This window comes from Dipteris shenzhenensis, chromosome 6 (assembly GCF_047967505.1).
Source record: "Dipteris shenzhenensis isolate YYH24624 ecotype China chromosome 6, Dip_SZ_1.0, whole genome shotgun sequence".
Classification (NCBI taxonomy): Eukaryota; Viridiplantae; Streptophyta; class Polypodiopsida; order Gleicheniales; family Dipteridaceae; genus Dipteris; species Dipteris shenzhenensis.
In genome coordinates, this window is record NC_141601.1 from 22,477,015 (window position 1) to 22,494,665 (window position 17,651).

Below are 17,651 nucleotides of genomic sequence, written 5' to 3' on the forward strand. Positions count from 1 at the left end.
TCCGTACAGTCGTACGGACTGTACGGACGATTTGGAGCAGACTTGTTACGTGGAGCAAAAAAGTACGATGAAAGAAGCAGGGAGCCCGAGTCTCTTGGACCTGCTCTGATACCAAATGAAGGAAAGGGAGTGAGTGAGAGCAAGAGGGAGTGAGAGAGTAGGAAGCTTGGAAGCTGAAGACGTAGTTGCAATAGAATAGAGTGAAAGAGTACAACACAAAGTGAGAAGGATAAGGTTTTGTCCTAGTGACAAAACCTTAGTAGTCACTAACCATAGTTAGTGAACTAACTGCAGTTAGGGGGAAAAACCTCTAAAAGAGGGAAAAGTGCCCCTAACTAGCTTATTATATTACATTGGTCACTGCTGAATTATATCTATAATTCTAACACCTTGATGCATGATGGATGGAGTGATACACGTAGTCGATCTATTCAGGGCATAGTTGCATATTGCAGGGGTAAGTCATGCTTCTTGAAGTCCATTGATAACTTAGAGGGCGGAAAGACAGCAGAGAGGTTGGCTGATTTGTGGAGTGAATCTATTAATGAGGTGGGGGCTGATTATGTCATTCAATTCATAGTAGATGGGGAGAATTCCAACAGGGCAGCAAGTCGCATTTTGGAGGCACGTTATCCTAAGCTCACTTTTAGTGCTCGCATGGCACATTGCTTGAATAACTTGCTGAAGGACATAAGGAAGCTTGCTTGGGTTCATCCAATAATTGATTTTGCAAAGGATATTATTGGTTTTATCACGCGACACCACTACATTCTTGAAGTGTATCGTAAGCTTGCCTCCAAAGACCTCTTGAAGTATTCAGAGACACGTTTTGCATACAACTTCATCATGTTGGAGCATCTTCTAGAGGTAAAAAATGCTCTAAGGCAGCTTGTTGTGTGTAATGAATGGGAGGCGTGGAAGGAATCAAAGAGTGCAAATGCCTTGGAATGCAAGTCTTTATGCTTATCTGATCCCTATTGGGAGGATGTCAATCATATGGTGAAAATAATGAAGCCCATCATCCTTTTGATGAGGCTTATGGATGGTGATGAGCCATGCATTGGCAAAGTTTATGAGGGGATGGACAAAATGATTGAAAATGTAAAGGAGGTGGTGACTAATCCTGATAGGAAGCAAGAATTAGTAGACTTGGCAGTGGAGCGGTGGAACTCCTATCATTCACCCTTGCATGCTGCAGCTTATGTCTTGGAACCTGAATTTCAAGGTAGCAAGCAAGAGTCAGATAAGGAGGTGATGCGAGGACTTGGGACACAAAAGGCAAGTGACCTTGTTTTTGTGCATGCAAACTTACGTTTGCTTCAAAAGATGAATGCTGGGTACAGCCGTGAGGAATTCATTGGATGGCAGGAGAAGAATGGTAAGGCAACATGCCAGCAAATCGTTCCTGTGGTGGGTGCATCCATGGATGATGTTGGAGATAACCAAGAAGATGGAGATCAACCAGATGATGGAGATGATGAAGAGGAGGAAGAGGGCAGCAACCACAATGCTGCAGATTTAGATTGATCATTGATGTTGACAGTGTTGAGTGGATCATGCATGTAGCAGCTAGTTTTTTAAGTTCTAGGAGCCTCAGTAGTAGGAGGTGTCACTCTCCTTTTCTTGTATCCAGATTCAAGATTCCAAGACTCAAGATAATCTCATATGTTTATGCCTTGTCTCTGATGGACTTTTCTTTTGTAATGCCATTGGCAAGCTATAATGATTAATCTAGATTCTATTATCAATGATTATTTGTGAACTATGTCCTGAGTCTTGAGTCCTTAAGGCTTACTCCAAAAGCAATTGCAATATTTTTGAGTCTTGGATTCTAAGTTTAAGCTTTCTAATGTATATAATAGTATGTTTGTTTATGGGTATGGTGACGTGGCGTTCCCTTCCCGTTCACGTTTCCTAGGATTTGGGCGTACCCGTTCCCCAGGGGGTCGACATTCCGTTGCAGTTCACGTTCCCTAGTAACTATGTAATGAAGGTCACTTCAGGTTCTCTCTCTTGAGTGTTTCTTTCCTTTTTCCATTGTTTTCTCTTCCAAAGTGCTCAAAAGTGTTGTTCGTTCGGCCGCTCATTGCGCATACATGGTTTATCTATTTCCCAAGCCACAAAGGGAGCTCTTCCTTTCCTCCTAGGCGACCTCTATGGGACTTGGATCATTGATGAAGTCTAAGCATGGAGGTAGTATTCTCCCAAGTCGGTACCAGTAGAAGGAGTAGGTGTTTTCATGACAGTTTGACCCCCTGTCAGTATTTTGCTCATAACTTTTTGCTCCATCGTCCGATTTGGACGAAGATTATATCAGTGCAAAGCTCTCTTCAAGGAGCATCATCCTATGTCTTTAGTTATTCTATTAGATTTCAGACCAAAAATCTATGACTCTCTGTCACCACCATGTAAATATCCTAAGTCAAAGTACAATTGATCATTTATTTGATCATAATTAAAGAGTTTTCATATGTATTAATTATGGTCAAAGAGTTCTTTTAATGGTCAGAGAATTGACTACGGTCAAAGATACTTGACTCTAGTCAAGTAAGCCTGACTTCGGTCAGGAAGACTTGGTTTATCACCAAGAGGGTTAACTGCGGTTAACCAGAGAACTACAGAGTTGACTACGGTCAAAGAGTGTTGACTTCAGTCAACGAGACTTGGCATGCGCCAAGAGAGTTAACCACAGTTAACCAAGATGTGCCAACTTCGGTTGGAGAGTTGTACCAACTTCGGTTGGAGAGACTTGACTATAATCAAGGCGACTCGACCCTTCGGTCAACCAGAGAATAAATATATATTTTTATATTGTTATGTGTGCACATGTGTTCAGTGGGGACGCCCACCGTGACTAGAATTAGTCCACAGTGTGTTATTGCATGCAAAGCGCTAACAATTAATGGGTGCCATGATAGTGCGCTTTAATTAATTGTTGCAGGTACTAGGAAGAGTTATTTTTCCTAAGCGCTACCGGAGCCTAACAAGAGTCTAGGAGGTGGTTCGCATGACCAAGTGCTTCGAAGACTCCAGAGTTGCCCTTAGTGGCATGTAATTAGGGAAGTGAAGTAGAAATTGACAAGTGGCTTGTTGCCAAGAAAGGGAGCCTGAGAGCTCATGTAATGATTCATTCACGTTGGAATTTGGGTGTGTAGCTTGTACGCTGAACTCTTGTACTTGATTTCTCTCAATGAATAAAAACCTTCGGGGCGGCCCAGCCCGACAATTGTCCTGGGCCCTAGTGTATCTGTTGAGAGAGGGAGAGAGGGAGAGAAATAAAAGTGTCTTTGCTGTATTCTACGTGGAAGGTTTTGGCTGTCCTCGACAAGCTGATTACATTGGTATCAGAGCAGGATTAAAGGCTTTCTCAAGCCTTTGACGATCCAAGCAGTAGCTTAGGCAAGGAATTAGCATTCCAGCTTGCGCATAAGATTGGCGTACGGGAAGCTTCATAGTCTGTTCTCTTTATGCTAGTCCCTAGGTGAGATGCCAGCTGAAGGATAAAGATAGAGGCTGTGACGATCTAGCAAAAAGGTAACAAGCGATGGGCGCAATCTGAAGTGTATGTACGAGGAGAGGTTTCAAAAGACCTTGGCTAGCCGTCACGAGTTTTTTTTTGGCTGCCCACGAAGGTCTACTTTTCCTACTGACACACTACGGGCAGAGATAGCGTTGAGTGATTAGTTCTCGATCGTACGCTGAATCTAGGCTATACGTAAGTGTGAACCAAGGCTAAGCGTATGGCGACCAGAAGCAATATCCGAAGTGCGAGCACTGGCGAAGTTGTGAAGCTGGTCTGTGGCTCGATGGGAGGTTTCTGTTTCTTTTCTCGTCGGACGTGAAGGCGCGACGCGCGAAGCTCTAGAGAATTCCGTCGCCTGCGCATATTTTCTCAGCCAAGGTTCAACCTTAGGCTTACATGGCAGCCAGTAGGGCAGATGACATGGCACAAGCGTGCACAAGGCATGCACAAAGCTGATGTGGCAGACACGTGTGGATGCTGACGTGGCACACGTGTGTAATTTGACACGTGAAAGGTGGCGTGGTGACCACACGAGTGAGATGACGTGGCAGTTTAGTGGATGATGTGGCAGGACATGTGGCAACTGACCTGGAGTGCTAGCTAGACAGGTGGCTGAGGTGGAAGACCTGAGGTTAATCTAACTTAACCTTGGTTAGTGGACTAGTAAGAGGTCCAGTTAGTTGACCCAACCAGTCTAGTCTGGTCACTGTAACTAGACTCTGACCAGTCCAGTTAGTCTAGTTGTAGACTAACCTACCAGAACCAGTCAGTTTGGTTAGAGTAACCAGCCGGTTACTTCATCAGGTTACTGTCCCAAAAAAAAAAAAAAAAAAAAGTTACAGAGACTGTTTCTGCTAGCAGTTTTCACCTATCTGAGAAAGCATTTACTGTCAGAAAAGCAGAAAACAAAGAAATCAGAGATTTGCATAAAAGAGAAAATGTATGCCAGTTGTTGATACCTTGGCAACCTTGTGGGTATATGTCTTGAACTGGCAGCCCATTACTGGCATAGATTGTGAATGCAAGACATCTCTTGTTGAGGTAAATTTTCTCTTTAAAAAGCAAAGGCAGTGTGCATCAGTTGCATACACAGTGTGTGTGTGAAACTTGCAGATCTCAGACAAGTTGAAGGAAAATGGCTCAATCACCTATCCAGAAGGATTCACAAGATAGGGATGCACATCCAAGACAGAGAAGTGTGCAACAAACTCAGCAAGAGTTTGAGCAGATGGTACGCACACGTATACAGGAGATGGAAAATTTCAGAAGGGACCCAAGAGCTCAGCATTTGTTTCAAGTAGAAAATATGCCTAATGCAGCTTATGATGTGCCAATGCCAGAGGCACACTCTCGTGTACAGCCAGAGAGAGAGAGAGATCTCATAGGGGACGGTCTCATATCAGGAAGAGATCGAGGCATCATCACCGATCTCCCAGTCCTTCACCATCTACCTGGAGCTCGACTTCTGTATCTTCTTCTTTATCAAATAAACCAGCCGGGAAAAGAAGGACACACAAGAAGTCTAGGAAGAGTAAGTCTTCCAGAGAGACCAAAGAATTTAAAGAGGGAGGTAAATCTGTCAAGTTTATGACCTATAATTGACAATATGGTCATACAGACAAAGCATTGTATTCATCAGGCAGTGTGATGCTGCATTTGGTACATAAAAGTTTTCAAAATCTTCCAAGTTAAGAATGGTCAGTTTGCACTTGACAGCTATAGCTAGTGCATGGTGGAGTGCACAGACCACAGATGGGTCAGCCCCAAAGAGGTGGAAGGACTTCAAGAAAGCCTTCTACCAGCAGTTCATGCCTAAATAGTTTAGAGATCATGTTCTTCAAGATTGGGACAGTTTGCATATGGATGCAGGAGATACTGTGGATGTGTATAACCAAAAGTTTTGGGATGCCTATTTGCAGCTTGCACCTTTCAAAAAGATCTCCAAAGGAACCCAAATGAGAAAGTATAGACCACGTCTCAGTCCAAGAATTCAGGCAGTAGTAAATGCTTTGGGGGCAAAGAACATTCAAGACCTTATGCATTCAGCTTCAGTAGCTAGTCTTGTGCCGTTACAAGATCCATTGCTTTTCTGACGTTTTGCTAGGGGAGCTACCCCCTAAGAGACCTGAGGATCATGGCATAGAACTCATTCCTGGCAGCGAGCCACCCAATAGGCCCCCATACAAAGTTAGTGCAACTCAACGAGAAGAGATTGTGACTCAGGTGCAAGACTTGTTGTCCAAGGGGTTGATTCAGCCCAATTCTTCTCCTTTTTGTTCCCCTGTACTGCTAGTACAGAAGAAAGATGGTTCATTCCGTATGTGCGTCGATTAACGCGCACTGAACAAAATGACCATCAAGAATAGATTCCCTATTCCGCGCATTGATGATGTGCTGGACCAGTTAAATGGAGCTTCACTTTTCAGCAGGATTGACATAAAGAGTGGCTATCACCAAGTGAGGATACAGCCTCAGGATGTGCATAAAACAGCGTTCCGTACTACTTTTAGGTTGTATGAATATCTGGTGATGCCTTTTGGATTGACCAATGCCCCAGCTACCTTCAATAGGATGATGGATCGTATCTTCCGACCCTACAGACAGTTCACTGGTACCTTCTTCGATGACATAATTGTCTTTTCTAAGTCCGAAGAAGAGCAAAAGGAACGTCTTGCTATAGTGTTTAAAGAGCTGAGAAATCATCAGCTCTATGCAAACAGCAAGAAAAGTGAATTCTTTTTGGAAGAAATCCATTACTTGGGGCATATAATATCCAAGAATGGGATACAGATGGATCCAGCAAAGATCCGTGCCATTCACGAATGGCCAGAGCTGAAAACTGTGCATGAAGTTTGAAGTTTCCTAGGCCTGTGTTCTTACTACAGAATGTTTATCAGGCATTTTGCGGATATAGCCACTCCACTCCACGATCTTACTAAGAAAAATGCAGCTTTCAGATGGGGAATTCCTCAAAAGACAGCCTTCACCACACTCAAGGAGAGGCTGACTACAGAGCCAATCTTAATCGTTCCAGATTTGTATCAACCATTTGATGTGGATTGTGATGCTTGTGGGGAATGTGTTGGGGCTGCATTGCATCAGAATGGTCATGTAGTGGCCTATGAGAGTAGGAGACTTCGGGATGCAGAGAGATATTTGGGAATCTATGAGAAAGAGTTATTGGCTGTAATCCATGCCATCCATACATGGAAACATTATCTTTTGGGTGCAAATTTTACTGTTAAAACAGATCACCAAAGTCTGAGATATTTTCTAACTCAGACAAAACTTTCTGAGAAGCATATGAAATGGGCAAATATGCTGTCAATGCATCATTTTCAGATTGTCCATACCCCAGGAATTCGGAACAGAGTGGCAGATGCCTTGTCCCGAAGACCCCAGGTCAATAATGTGACTATTGCTTATCATCAGGACCTGGAAGGCATGAGGGAGCAATATGCTAATGATGCAGGATTTTGTGAGATTTTACAGCAAATGCAAGACGGGCAGTCCACCAGCCACTATTCCCTAAAAGATGGGTATCTAATGAAAGATGACTGCCTATGCATCACCCAAGAGATGAGAAAAAAGATTTTGGAGGAATGCCATGCACCTCCCTATGCTGGACATAGAGGAATTACAGCAACAACTCTAGCACTAGAGAGGTATTTCTTTTGGCCAGGGATGCGGAAAGATATACATCAGTTTGTTACTGAATGCCTTACGTGTCAGAAAGTAAAGTATGATAGACGAAAGGCACCTAGCCTACTTATGCCTCTTCTCGTGCCTCAGGCACCGTGGGAAAGTATTACAATGGACTTCATTTTTAATTTGCCAAGATCCCGGTTCGCAAAACCATAAAGGCAGATCGTATGGCTAAACTTTTCATGGCACAAATCTTTAAGCACCATGATATGCCTAAGTCCATTGTCAGTGATCGAGATTCCAAAATGACCAGTCTATTCTGGAGAGCTTTATTTGATAACATGGGGACGAATTTGAATTTTTCTTCTTCTTTCCATCCCCAGACAGATGGTCAAAGTGAAGTAGCAAATTCTATAGCATTGGATATTCTGAAATGCTACATGGGTGACCAAGGTTCAGACTGGGAAAAGTACCTACCATTGGTAGAGTTTGCTTACAATAATACAGTACACAGGGAAAGCTCCCTTTGAGGTCATCTATGGAAAGGTAATTCTGCCACCTATCCTGAGGACCAAGGATGAAATATTTGCAGCTGATCAGTTTGTGAGAAACCTCCAGTCAGCTTATAGCCAAGTCCGGACAGCCATCGAAAGGTCTCAAGAGAAACATAAAAGAGCTGCAGATAAGCATAGGAGACAGCTAGATCTCAAGGAAGGGGATTGGGTACTTTTGAAGTTCGAGAAAGCTAGGCTCCGTAAGTTTAAAGGCAAACAGAAAGTGTATGCAAAGTTATCTCCCAAGTACTATGGCCCTTTCAGGGTTACAGAAAGAATAAATGAGGTTGCATACAGGTTGACAATGCATTTCATGTGAGTCTTCTAAAGAAATTCCAGGGGCCAGAGCCTACAGAGCCAGTATCAGAAGATCCACCAGAAGTGGATGAGCTGGAGGAGGTCCTTCAGCCAGAGCAGATTGTGTATCATATTATACGCAAAGGCCCTCAGGGCAAAGAATTTTACAGATACCTTGTAAAATTCAGAAATTATACAGCATTAGATGCCAAGTGGATGGATGAAGACATGTTGTCCGATCATCCACAGCTTTTGGATGTTTACAAGGAAGTTTTTCAGTTGAGGTCAACTGAATAGAAGCCGAGGGGATGTCACCACCATGTAAATATCCTAAGTCAAAGTACAGTTGATCATTTATTTGATCATAATTAAAGAGTTTTCATATGTATTAATTATGGTCAAAGAGTTCTTTTAATGGTCAAAGAATTGACTATGGTCAAAGATACTTGACTCTGGTCAAGTAAGCCTGACTTCGGTTAGGAAGACTTAATTTATCACCAAGAGGGTTAACTGCGGTTAACCAGAGAACTACAGAGCTGACTACAGTCAGAGAGTGTTGACTTCGGTCAACGAGACTTGGCATGCGCCAAGAGGGTTAACCACGGTTAACCAAGATGTGCCAACTTCGGTTGGAGAGTTGTGCCAACTTCGGTTGGAGAGACTTGACTATAATCAAGGCGCCTCGACCCTTGGTCAAAGCCCCTTTATTATGATCAAGAGCGTTGACTTTGGTCAACCAAAGAATAAATATATTTTTTTATATTTGTTATGTGTACACATGTGTTCAGTGGGGACGCCCACCATGACTAGAATTAGTCCACAATGTGTTATTTGCATGCAAAGCGCTAACAATTAATGGGTGCCATGGTAGTGCGCTTTAATTAATTGTTGCAGGTACTAGGAAGAGTTATTTTTCCTAAGCGGTACGGGAGCCTAACAAGAGTCTAGGAGGTGGTTTGCATGACCAAGTGCTTCGAAGCCTCTAGAGTTGCCCTTAGTGGCATGTAATTAGCAAAGTGAAGTAGAAATTGACAAGTGGCTTATTGCCAAGAAAGGGAGCCTGAGAGCTCATGTAATGATTCATTCACGTTGGAATTTGGGTGTGCAGCTTCTATGCTGAACTCTTGTACTTGATTTCTCTCAATGAATAAAAACCTTCGGGAGGGTCCAGCCCGACAATTGTCCTAGGCCCTAGTGTATCTGTTGAGAGAGAAAGAGGGAGAGAAATAAAAGTGTCTTTGATGTATTCGACGTGGAAGGTTTTGCCTGTCCTCGACGGGTTGATTACACTCTCTGTGTGTGACTGTTTCTTTTTCAGACAGTTTTTACCCCCGTCCAGTAAACTGCCCATATCTTTCCGACCGCTTCTTTGTTTCTTACGAAACTTATATCAGAGCGAAACCCATTTCAAGGCACATCTCAATATGGGTTTGAATATTTTATATCATGTCTCTGCCGAAAGTTATGGGTCTCTGTGTCTTATGATAGTTTGGAGAGTGTTTTGAGCTAAGTGTAAAGGTGTCTATGAAGGAGGTGCAATGTTTCCTCGGAACCTACCCATTCGACCCAATCATCCCCTTCAAACTCCTCGATATATAGCAGTTCATGTCATGTTGAGCTGCAAGATCTTCTTTCAACAACGTATCCCTCTTCTCTTGGGTACAGACCGGCTTGCTGAGATTATGGCCTCTGCTGATCCTTTCCTTCTCCCTATGCTTGAGTACAACATCACTTGGGATGTTACCATCTTCATTCTCATCGAAGGGAGGACAGTATAGTGTGGTCTCTTGGTATAAAAGCTTCTTTTTTAATGTCCCTTTGCCAATGATAACTATCTCTATCACTCAGTTCAAAAGCAGTAAGAAGTGAAGAGGTGCGTGAAGTTTATTACCCCCAACTTCATGTCACAGTGCTCTCCCTACCACCATGTCTCTTCAGCTTCAATGGAGCTCACTGCTATACATGCGAAACCAAGGGTAGCAAGCGTCAACGCGAGGAAGATGTTATGCGACAAAGGCATCTCGACGTTCTCCATCGATTCGTCAGCGCTGCCCATCAACCCTTCTGCTCACTAGCCATCTCCATGGTGCCATCTTTCTGCAAGTGTTACAACCACAGAAGAAGCTATGACAAAAACTCCATAAGCCCATTGGGACATAGCAGCTGGTAATCCATAATTCGGAGGTCCATTGCGTAATAGAACTGCCCCACAGTCGCTTCTTACAATCAAACTAGCCCTTCTCCAATCTAACCAGCCAAGCAAGACCCAATCGAACGACCTGCTCCTACAGCCATATGTTAAGGCCTCCCATTGTCCTACATATATCAGCTGTGAACTTCCTGCATGCGGACCTCTAACGTAGCTTATGCAAGGCTCCGTCGCCCAAAGCCTATCCACCAGATCCATCCACACAAAGTGCCGCTCATCGCTTGCAGCCTGCGTACGAATCGACCCCCTGAGCTTCTCCATTGATTCGTTGCCGAGTTGGGCCACGTTTTTTCCATTCTAGTCGTGTTTTGTCCGCCGCCATCACCTTCCATCGCTGCCCGTCGCTACAAACCTTAAGTTTCCTAAGGTTAATCTAACTTTAGGTTAGCTTGGTGGGTTAGGTTAGGTCAGTTAGCTATAGTTAGTATGGGATTAAGTTAGGTGAAGCCAACTATGGTTACTGGTCAGCATGATTATGCAGCCGACTGGCGGACCTGCTGGCCGGCCTAACCCGACCCAAATGGGTTGGGACTGGTTGACCAGGCTGGTTGGGGTTACCCGACCTGATTGGGTGGCCCCCAACCTCGGCTGGTGAGGCAGCCAAATGTGGCCCTTACGTGCCTCCAAACCTGGCTTGGCAAAGTCTGTAGGGAATCCTGCGTGCCCTGGCTCGTCTCCCTCCTAACCTGTGAAAATACACTAAGAAAGGATGAATATCTTACGCCTCCGGGCACACCCACGTGGCAACCCTCACTCACTACTGTACATACAGAAAATGACTAACTCAACATAAATATTTTGCTTATCTTTCCAATTTGCACAAAGATCATCACTAGATCAATATGAAACTGTCAAAGTAGCAAGTTCGCAGGAGTTGTAAGAAAGCTATCCCTTTGCATCAACATTCTGGTTGCCAAGCCTACCGAATGATCTACTATGTATCTACTATGGAGGAGGGATGGCATTAATCATAAGGGTTTAGCATTAGCACGAATCCTTTTTTGTAAACAATGTCCCAGGAGCTCCATACCTAACATTTCTTATTGCATAAGAAGAGGGACAATTATGAAATGGATATTCTTGAATAGGCATGTGACGTAGTAGAGACGAGGCCATCATAAGACAATAGCATTCCAGCATAAATATCCCCCATATATCTTCTGACCAAGAATCAAAGCAACAAGTTTTTCCTGGGTTCACTCACGGCCCTTGCCTTAGAAGTGCATCATGTTAACTGTGTTACTCTACTCCAACACTTCAACTCTGAGCTTTGTAAAATTAACACTGCAAAATGACACTATGAGATATATATGCTGACTACACGACACTTCCATTCTATTTTATCCAGGGCTGAATGTGGTTACCTTGAATGCAGGCTCTGCTTCTATTTCCCCAGGCTTGTCTGAAATCTCCAAAACCCACTGCAGAATGCATTGACAAACATCATCAGCTTGCAATTAGTAACATGGAGCTGAAGCATTCTGCTAGCTGGAATCAACCATTGTTTATAATAGGCATAAAATAAAACCTTACCAGTGGAAATCCCAATGAGCTCCTTCCAATACTGTTTTGAATGGTTATGCACACCAGAATATACCACAGCAGCATAATATGAGATTAGTCAGCATATCGCAAATGAGAGAAATTAACCAATGCACAAAATGCAGCAACTTCACAACAAAATTGAACAAACCTATTGCAGGTTCAGAATGCAAAAACATATTACAGACCAGCAGGTCTTTGGCCCCGATCAGCATGCAATTCTCTCCCTTTCATTTCCTATTTCCTAACATGAGTATGCCTTGGACATGTTATAAGCTCAATTTCAAATTTGTTAAGTCTGAACTCTGTTTGCCTTGAATGATTATTGATTCATGGCCTAATAGGAAATCCAAGTTGTGTAAGATGAGAGAAGATAAAGTACCTTTTATATGGGGACAATCAACAAGAAAGTTTTAACGCTATAAAACAAGCTATGGTCTCAGGACCGGAGTTAAAAATAGTTGTTCCCCAGAGACTGCTTTTCATAGAAACTGATGTAAGTGGCATTGCGATAGGAGCAGTTCTCCTTCAAGAGGGAAGGCCAGTAGCCTTTGAAAGCAAGAAGCTTTCTCTCTCTCAACAAAATTGGCCAACTCATGAATAAGAGTTGTATGCCGTTGTCCATGCTTTGAAAACATGGAGACACTATTTGTATGGATTAGAGTTTTATGTTGATGTTGATCATGATACTAAGAAACATTTCTGTAAACAACCAGACTTGAGAGGCCGCCAAGCTAGGTAGGTAGAACTCATGCAGGAGTTTAACATGACTATTCGGTACCAAAGAGGGAAGGATAATAAAGTTGCTGATGTGTTGTCACGCATTATGCATAATATGAGTTTCACGGTATTAGAGAGTGCTCTAATGGCCGAGATTAGAGAAACTCAAAAGGTGGACAAGTTCGTCCAGAGCCTTTGGCCTAAGGCTCATGTGCTTAAACTCGAGGAAAAGGGTGACCTGGCATCTAGAAAAGGCCAAACTTATGCAAGATATACCATAGGGGATGGTATGCTGAAAAGAAATGGCAAGGTAGTAGTACCTAATCAGAATTATCTCAGGCAGAGAGTCATTCAACTGTGCCGTGAAAGCCCATGTGCAGGACATCCAGGAATCGAGAAGACGTATGATCTCGTGAAACAAGATTTCTTTTGGTGGCCAAAAATGAAAAAACATATTCATGAATATGTGACAACGTTGTTTTTCATGTCAAGTGTGTAAGGCAAAGCAGATGAAGCCACCTGGACTTTTACAACCCTTGGAAATACCACTAGGTAGGTAGGAGAGCATTTCCATGGACTTTATAGTAGGTCTACCTACGACACAAGGTAGATATGATTCTATCCTTGTGGTGGTTGATCGTCTTACCAAGATGGCTCACTTCATTCCGACTAGAGAGTCTGGTAGTGCCCTGCAAGTGGCGGATTTGTTTATTAAACATATATTTCATCTGCATAGATTACCAAGATCCATAGTGTCAAACAGGGATGTTAAATTTACCAGTAATTTTGGACTACAATGTTTGAGGCACTAAGGACTGAGTTGGGAATGAGTAGTGGGAATCATCCAGAAACCGATGGTCAAACGGAAATAGTCAAGAAGACTTTAGAGGATATGCTTAGAGCATATGTTTCATTGAGGCAGCATACGTGGGACAATTGGTTGCCACTGTTAGAATGTGCCTGCAAAGATAGAAAACATTCCTCTACACGGATGAATCCATTCAAGCTGAACTATGGTTATATCCAACTACGGTTGGAATGCCTCAAAAAGTGCCTAGTGCCACGAACTATGTGGTTCAAATATGGGAGATGCTAGCACTTGTGAGAGCTAACATCCGTCAGGCTATGGATAGAGCTAAGGCATATGCGGATGAAAACAGGTCCGTTAGGGAATTTAAGGAAGGAGAAAAAGTTTTTCTCAGAATTCCTTCACACTCCAAGTCTTTGACTGTAGGAGAGTGTGCTAAGTTGTCACCCGGATATTGTGGACCATGGTTATTCTAAAAAGAATAGGCAAGGTGGCCTATAAATTAGAATTACCACAGGGTTGTATGGTGCACCCATTGTTTCATGTTTCCCGTTTAAAGAAGTTTTTGCAACCAGGTGACTCACTAATCGAGGGTGTTGTTTTGTTTCAGGAGATAGAGGATAATGCAAGGTGCAAACCAACAAGAATCCTGGACCAAGGAACAATGCAAGCACACAATCGTAAGACACCCACGGTGTTGGTCACATGGCATGGTCTACCTCTATCTGAGGCTACTTGGGAATCTGTATACTAGATGCGGAGAGCATTCCCAGATTTTATCATTAAGGACGCTGAATCCTGAAGAGGGAAGGAATGTTACGCTCAAGTCGAGATAATATGACCTCAAAAGGATCAGTGGGCATTTTCCTATAGAGGATCAACTTTTGTATTATATTTTATTGTGTTTCATGTAAATGGTCAGCGGAATTAGTGTCAAGGTCCTTCATGAGGGAGACATGGCACGAACTAGATGGGTCTAAGGCGATGGGTCTTAAATGCATTAAATCTGTAAATGTGCCTAGGGACAAATGAATTAAATGTGATCCCAAGAGGGGGGTAAATGATGGCACCCTAGTATGATGACATGTGGCAGACTAGATCCATCTAGGGATTTGTGGGCTTTGTGGATTAGTATGCAGGATCTTGAACGTAGCTTGCTAACACAAAGATAGGCTGGAGATTCATCTCAGTGCCCGTCACCCATGATTGTTAAGAAAAGGATGAGATTAGTATTTTCATTGTATTATACAAAAATGCATACCCTTACCTAATGTCAATTAGCTAAGTGCACACTCTGGCTACTCTTTTATTTTATTTTATTTTCTTAATATAACCTTAGGAGAAAGATGTCACATCCTAGGTATTTGTGAATTAAAAGCTCCATAACCCTGCTATTGCTGCATTTTGCAGCTGTGCTAGCTGATAAGTAAAGCACTACCTTATCGTGAAAGACATAAAGCTTGGTCTTCCATACCTAACATTTCACGTGTTTGCCAGGTAAACCTGTGAGTTATAGAAGATATTTGGGGACATGTGCCCTTAATGACATCTTCCTGTGTGGACTAGGAACCTCCTGAATTCAGCCAGAAGCAGGGATTGTATGTGCATGTTGGGCATCTCTAAGAGGCCATTGAGTAACCCAAGAGAATTAAGCTCAAATCTGAAAGCATGTACAAAAACATTAACAGAGCTGGACGCCACAAATGTGCATTGAAGAATCTAAATGGCTACCATAACTTTGCATCGCATCCAGTATTGATATCCATGGAGGCAGCACCTATAATGATGACCCATATAAGCAACAAGGGCATGCATGCTTCCACTATTGATTGCATGCAGCTGGCATTCAACAGCTTCTGCGTGTCCCATTTATCCAGCATGCAGCAGGGATTTTTATTTAGCTGCAGGGATTTTTACTTAGCTGCAAGTTTGCTATACAACTGCTTGTTTAAGTCACAAGTAACGCAAAACTTGCGTGGAACCATGTTAAAACTCTGCAGCCTCATGCATGCTTACAAATAGCCAGCATTGTCTCATGACCTTGCAGGCATAGCCAGATTACACGAGGTCTTACGTTTACATTCAAAATGAAGGATAAATAACCACACTGGTAGCAAACAAATAATTACAGTGGACTAATTTACATCCTTACACAGGATGTAAATTAGTGCAGCTAGTGTGCTTGTGCAGATGTTAAGAGCAAAGGAAATAAATTGCACAGTCTGTACACAACTATACATAAAAGACATGCGAGAGAATATATTATTTGATGAAAGGTCTAGGTGGTCTTGTGGAGGGGTCAAGTACAGAGATAACTTACAGAAAGACAGACCGAAGAGTGCAGGACACAGCAACCCACGTCGTGTTTCAGTCCTACTTACACTTGCCTACCTAGTCATGTTTGTTTGAGCTCAAAAGATGGGAGAACCCCAGGAAATTCAGCTTTCTGTGACAAAAGAAAATCCGGAATTCAGAGCTGCATACCTGTAAAGTCTCGCAATATTGTGGCATTTCTTCGCAAACTGTTTCATGGATTCCTCTAGCTCCATGTTACTCCTAAACGTGCGATATAGATCTAAACTTTGCAATGGTTAAGGACATTACATCGGCAGTCATAACACATATTAAAACTACCTGTCAACCAGTGCTCACATTCATATCCAACATGCCTACTCAATTTAGCACTTTCGATCAGTGATTCAGAAATGAAGGGGGCGATATAGGATACGGTGGTGCTAAGCTTCCTGACTTCTCACTTAAAAGTGATCTCGCTTTGGAATGATGGAACTCATGGAGACCTTCCCATGTGCTGGACTCTGCGATGCAAAAAAACAGTGAAAAGCAGAAATCAGAGTTGTCCGTAGACACCGCTTTGATATTGTCCACAAACCCCGCTTTGGAAAGCCAAATACTATCCATAAACAGCGCTTTGATATGCAGCATCACAAACTAAGAACATCAAGTTTGAGTTAACTTGAGAAGAGAGCAATTGCTACGTTATTCGTAATTCGACTTCAGAAAAGGAAAGAAAAAAGCAGATTGATTTCTTATTTACTATAAGACCAAGCACGCTGAAGGTTTGCGTCGTCTTCAGGAAAGTTGAAAACCGCAAACGGGTGCTACATAGAAGCAATACACAACTTTTGAAGCCACGCGAAATGTTCGCCCGAGGAAAGGATGTACACCAATGTTACCGAATTGTTCCAGTTAAAGCAGTTCTTTCAGCAAAAAGAGGGAATCAGAAACACCTTCGAAACGTAAAGGTAGTAGAAAATCAAAAACAGAAACAGGCAGACAAGCCCGCGCAGACAAACGGTGTGTATGGTGGTGCTACATAGTAAACGAAGACATGGCAAGCCAGATCGTTTTCAAAAACTTTCCGTAGAATGTAAGTAGCCGCCTTCGACATAGATTAAGAATAAGGCGGATAGCGAAAGAATCAATGTTCGGAACACAAAACGCGGGTCATTTACTTTCAATGCAAAATGCGTTATAAAGGTTCAAAATTCGTGTAGTGGTATGTCCTGTTACAATCTCTACCGCTTCCACACCATTGCTCCCCAGGAGATTTGTGGACCTTTCGTGAAATTCAGCTTGCCACTTGTTCCTTTCGATTGCTGCTTGATAAGCTTCGTTCCAAAAGTGCGCAAAAGATTTTGTCACCATTCCTTCTTCAATCCGTGACGTGATTTTTGTTTCATCACGTGCAGGGATGGTTCTATCGGAGCAGGCGACGAGATCCCGCTACGAATGCACAATTTGCGCTGAATGTCAAGGAAAGACCGATCGTGTGGAAGCGGTAATCTATCGGAGCAGGCAAAGGCGCTGGGCCAAGCTCTTGCAGAAGCAGAAGGCGTGAGGGCAGGACGATCAGGAGATTCAAATTCAAAGCTTTGCTGTACCGTGGCAAAAAATGAAGCGATGGAAGGGAAGGGAATAACGTACCATGAAGATGGAGAAGAGCGGAAGAGAAGGAGGAAGAAGAGAGGAAGAGGAAGAGGAGGAGGAGGGGAAGGAGGGGCGCCATGGGGAGCAGAAATTGTGAAGGGGAGACGGCGATGGTGAGCCCGAGAGCATCTGGCTATGGCGTTCTTCTTCTTTTTCTTCTGTTTTTTGGCTATGGCGTTGACGAAGACGATGAGTCAGTTTTTCTTTTTTTTTAATAATAAGACTTTCTTTTTGTTTTTGCTTTTACATTTGCATTTGCATTTTTTCCCCCTTTCCTCCCTCGGCCACCAAATTTTTTTTACTTTTTTCCCTTCCCTTCCTGCCTGCCTCACTCCCCAGGCTCCGGAACCATGAGCCTCCGCTTCGCCTCACTCCCCAGGCTTCGAAACCATGAGCCTCCGCTTC

The 17,651-nt window shown here is 43.1% G+C and overlaps 1 protein-coding gene across 7 annotated transcripts in view; it reads right to left on the bottom strand.

Annotated features, from left to right (window-relative positions):
• Positions 1–17,401, bottom strand: part of SOL1 (carboxypeptidase D) — a 78,869-nt gene extending 61,468 nt beyond the window's left edge. For 2 of the 7 annotated variants that reach the window (XM_087375643.1, XM_087375641.1), the window contains exons 1-6: positions 17,244–17,362; positions 16,839–17,123; positions 16,027–16,114; positions 15,783–15,873; positions 11,762–11,792; positions 11,593–11,649 (exon numbers count right to left, since the gene is read on the bottom strand). In XM_087375643.1, coding sequence (XP_087231769.1) covers positions 11,593–11,649; positions 11,762–11,792; positions 15,783–15,809 — 115 coding nt within the window. In that variant the 5' untranslated portion in view covers positions 15,810–15,873; positions 16,027–16,114; positions 16,839–17,123; positions 17,244–17,362. Of the gene's footprint in view, positions 1–11,592; positions 11,650–11,761; positions 11,793–15,782; positions 15,879–16,026; positions 16,115–16,838; positions 17,124–17,243 lie in introns of those variants that run through there. The other 5 variants (XM_087375642.1, XM_087375639.1, XM_087375638.1 and 2 more) reach the window with 3 other exon arrangements.
• Positions 17,402–17,651: the final 250 nt, after the last annotated feature.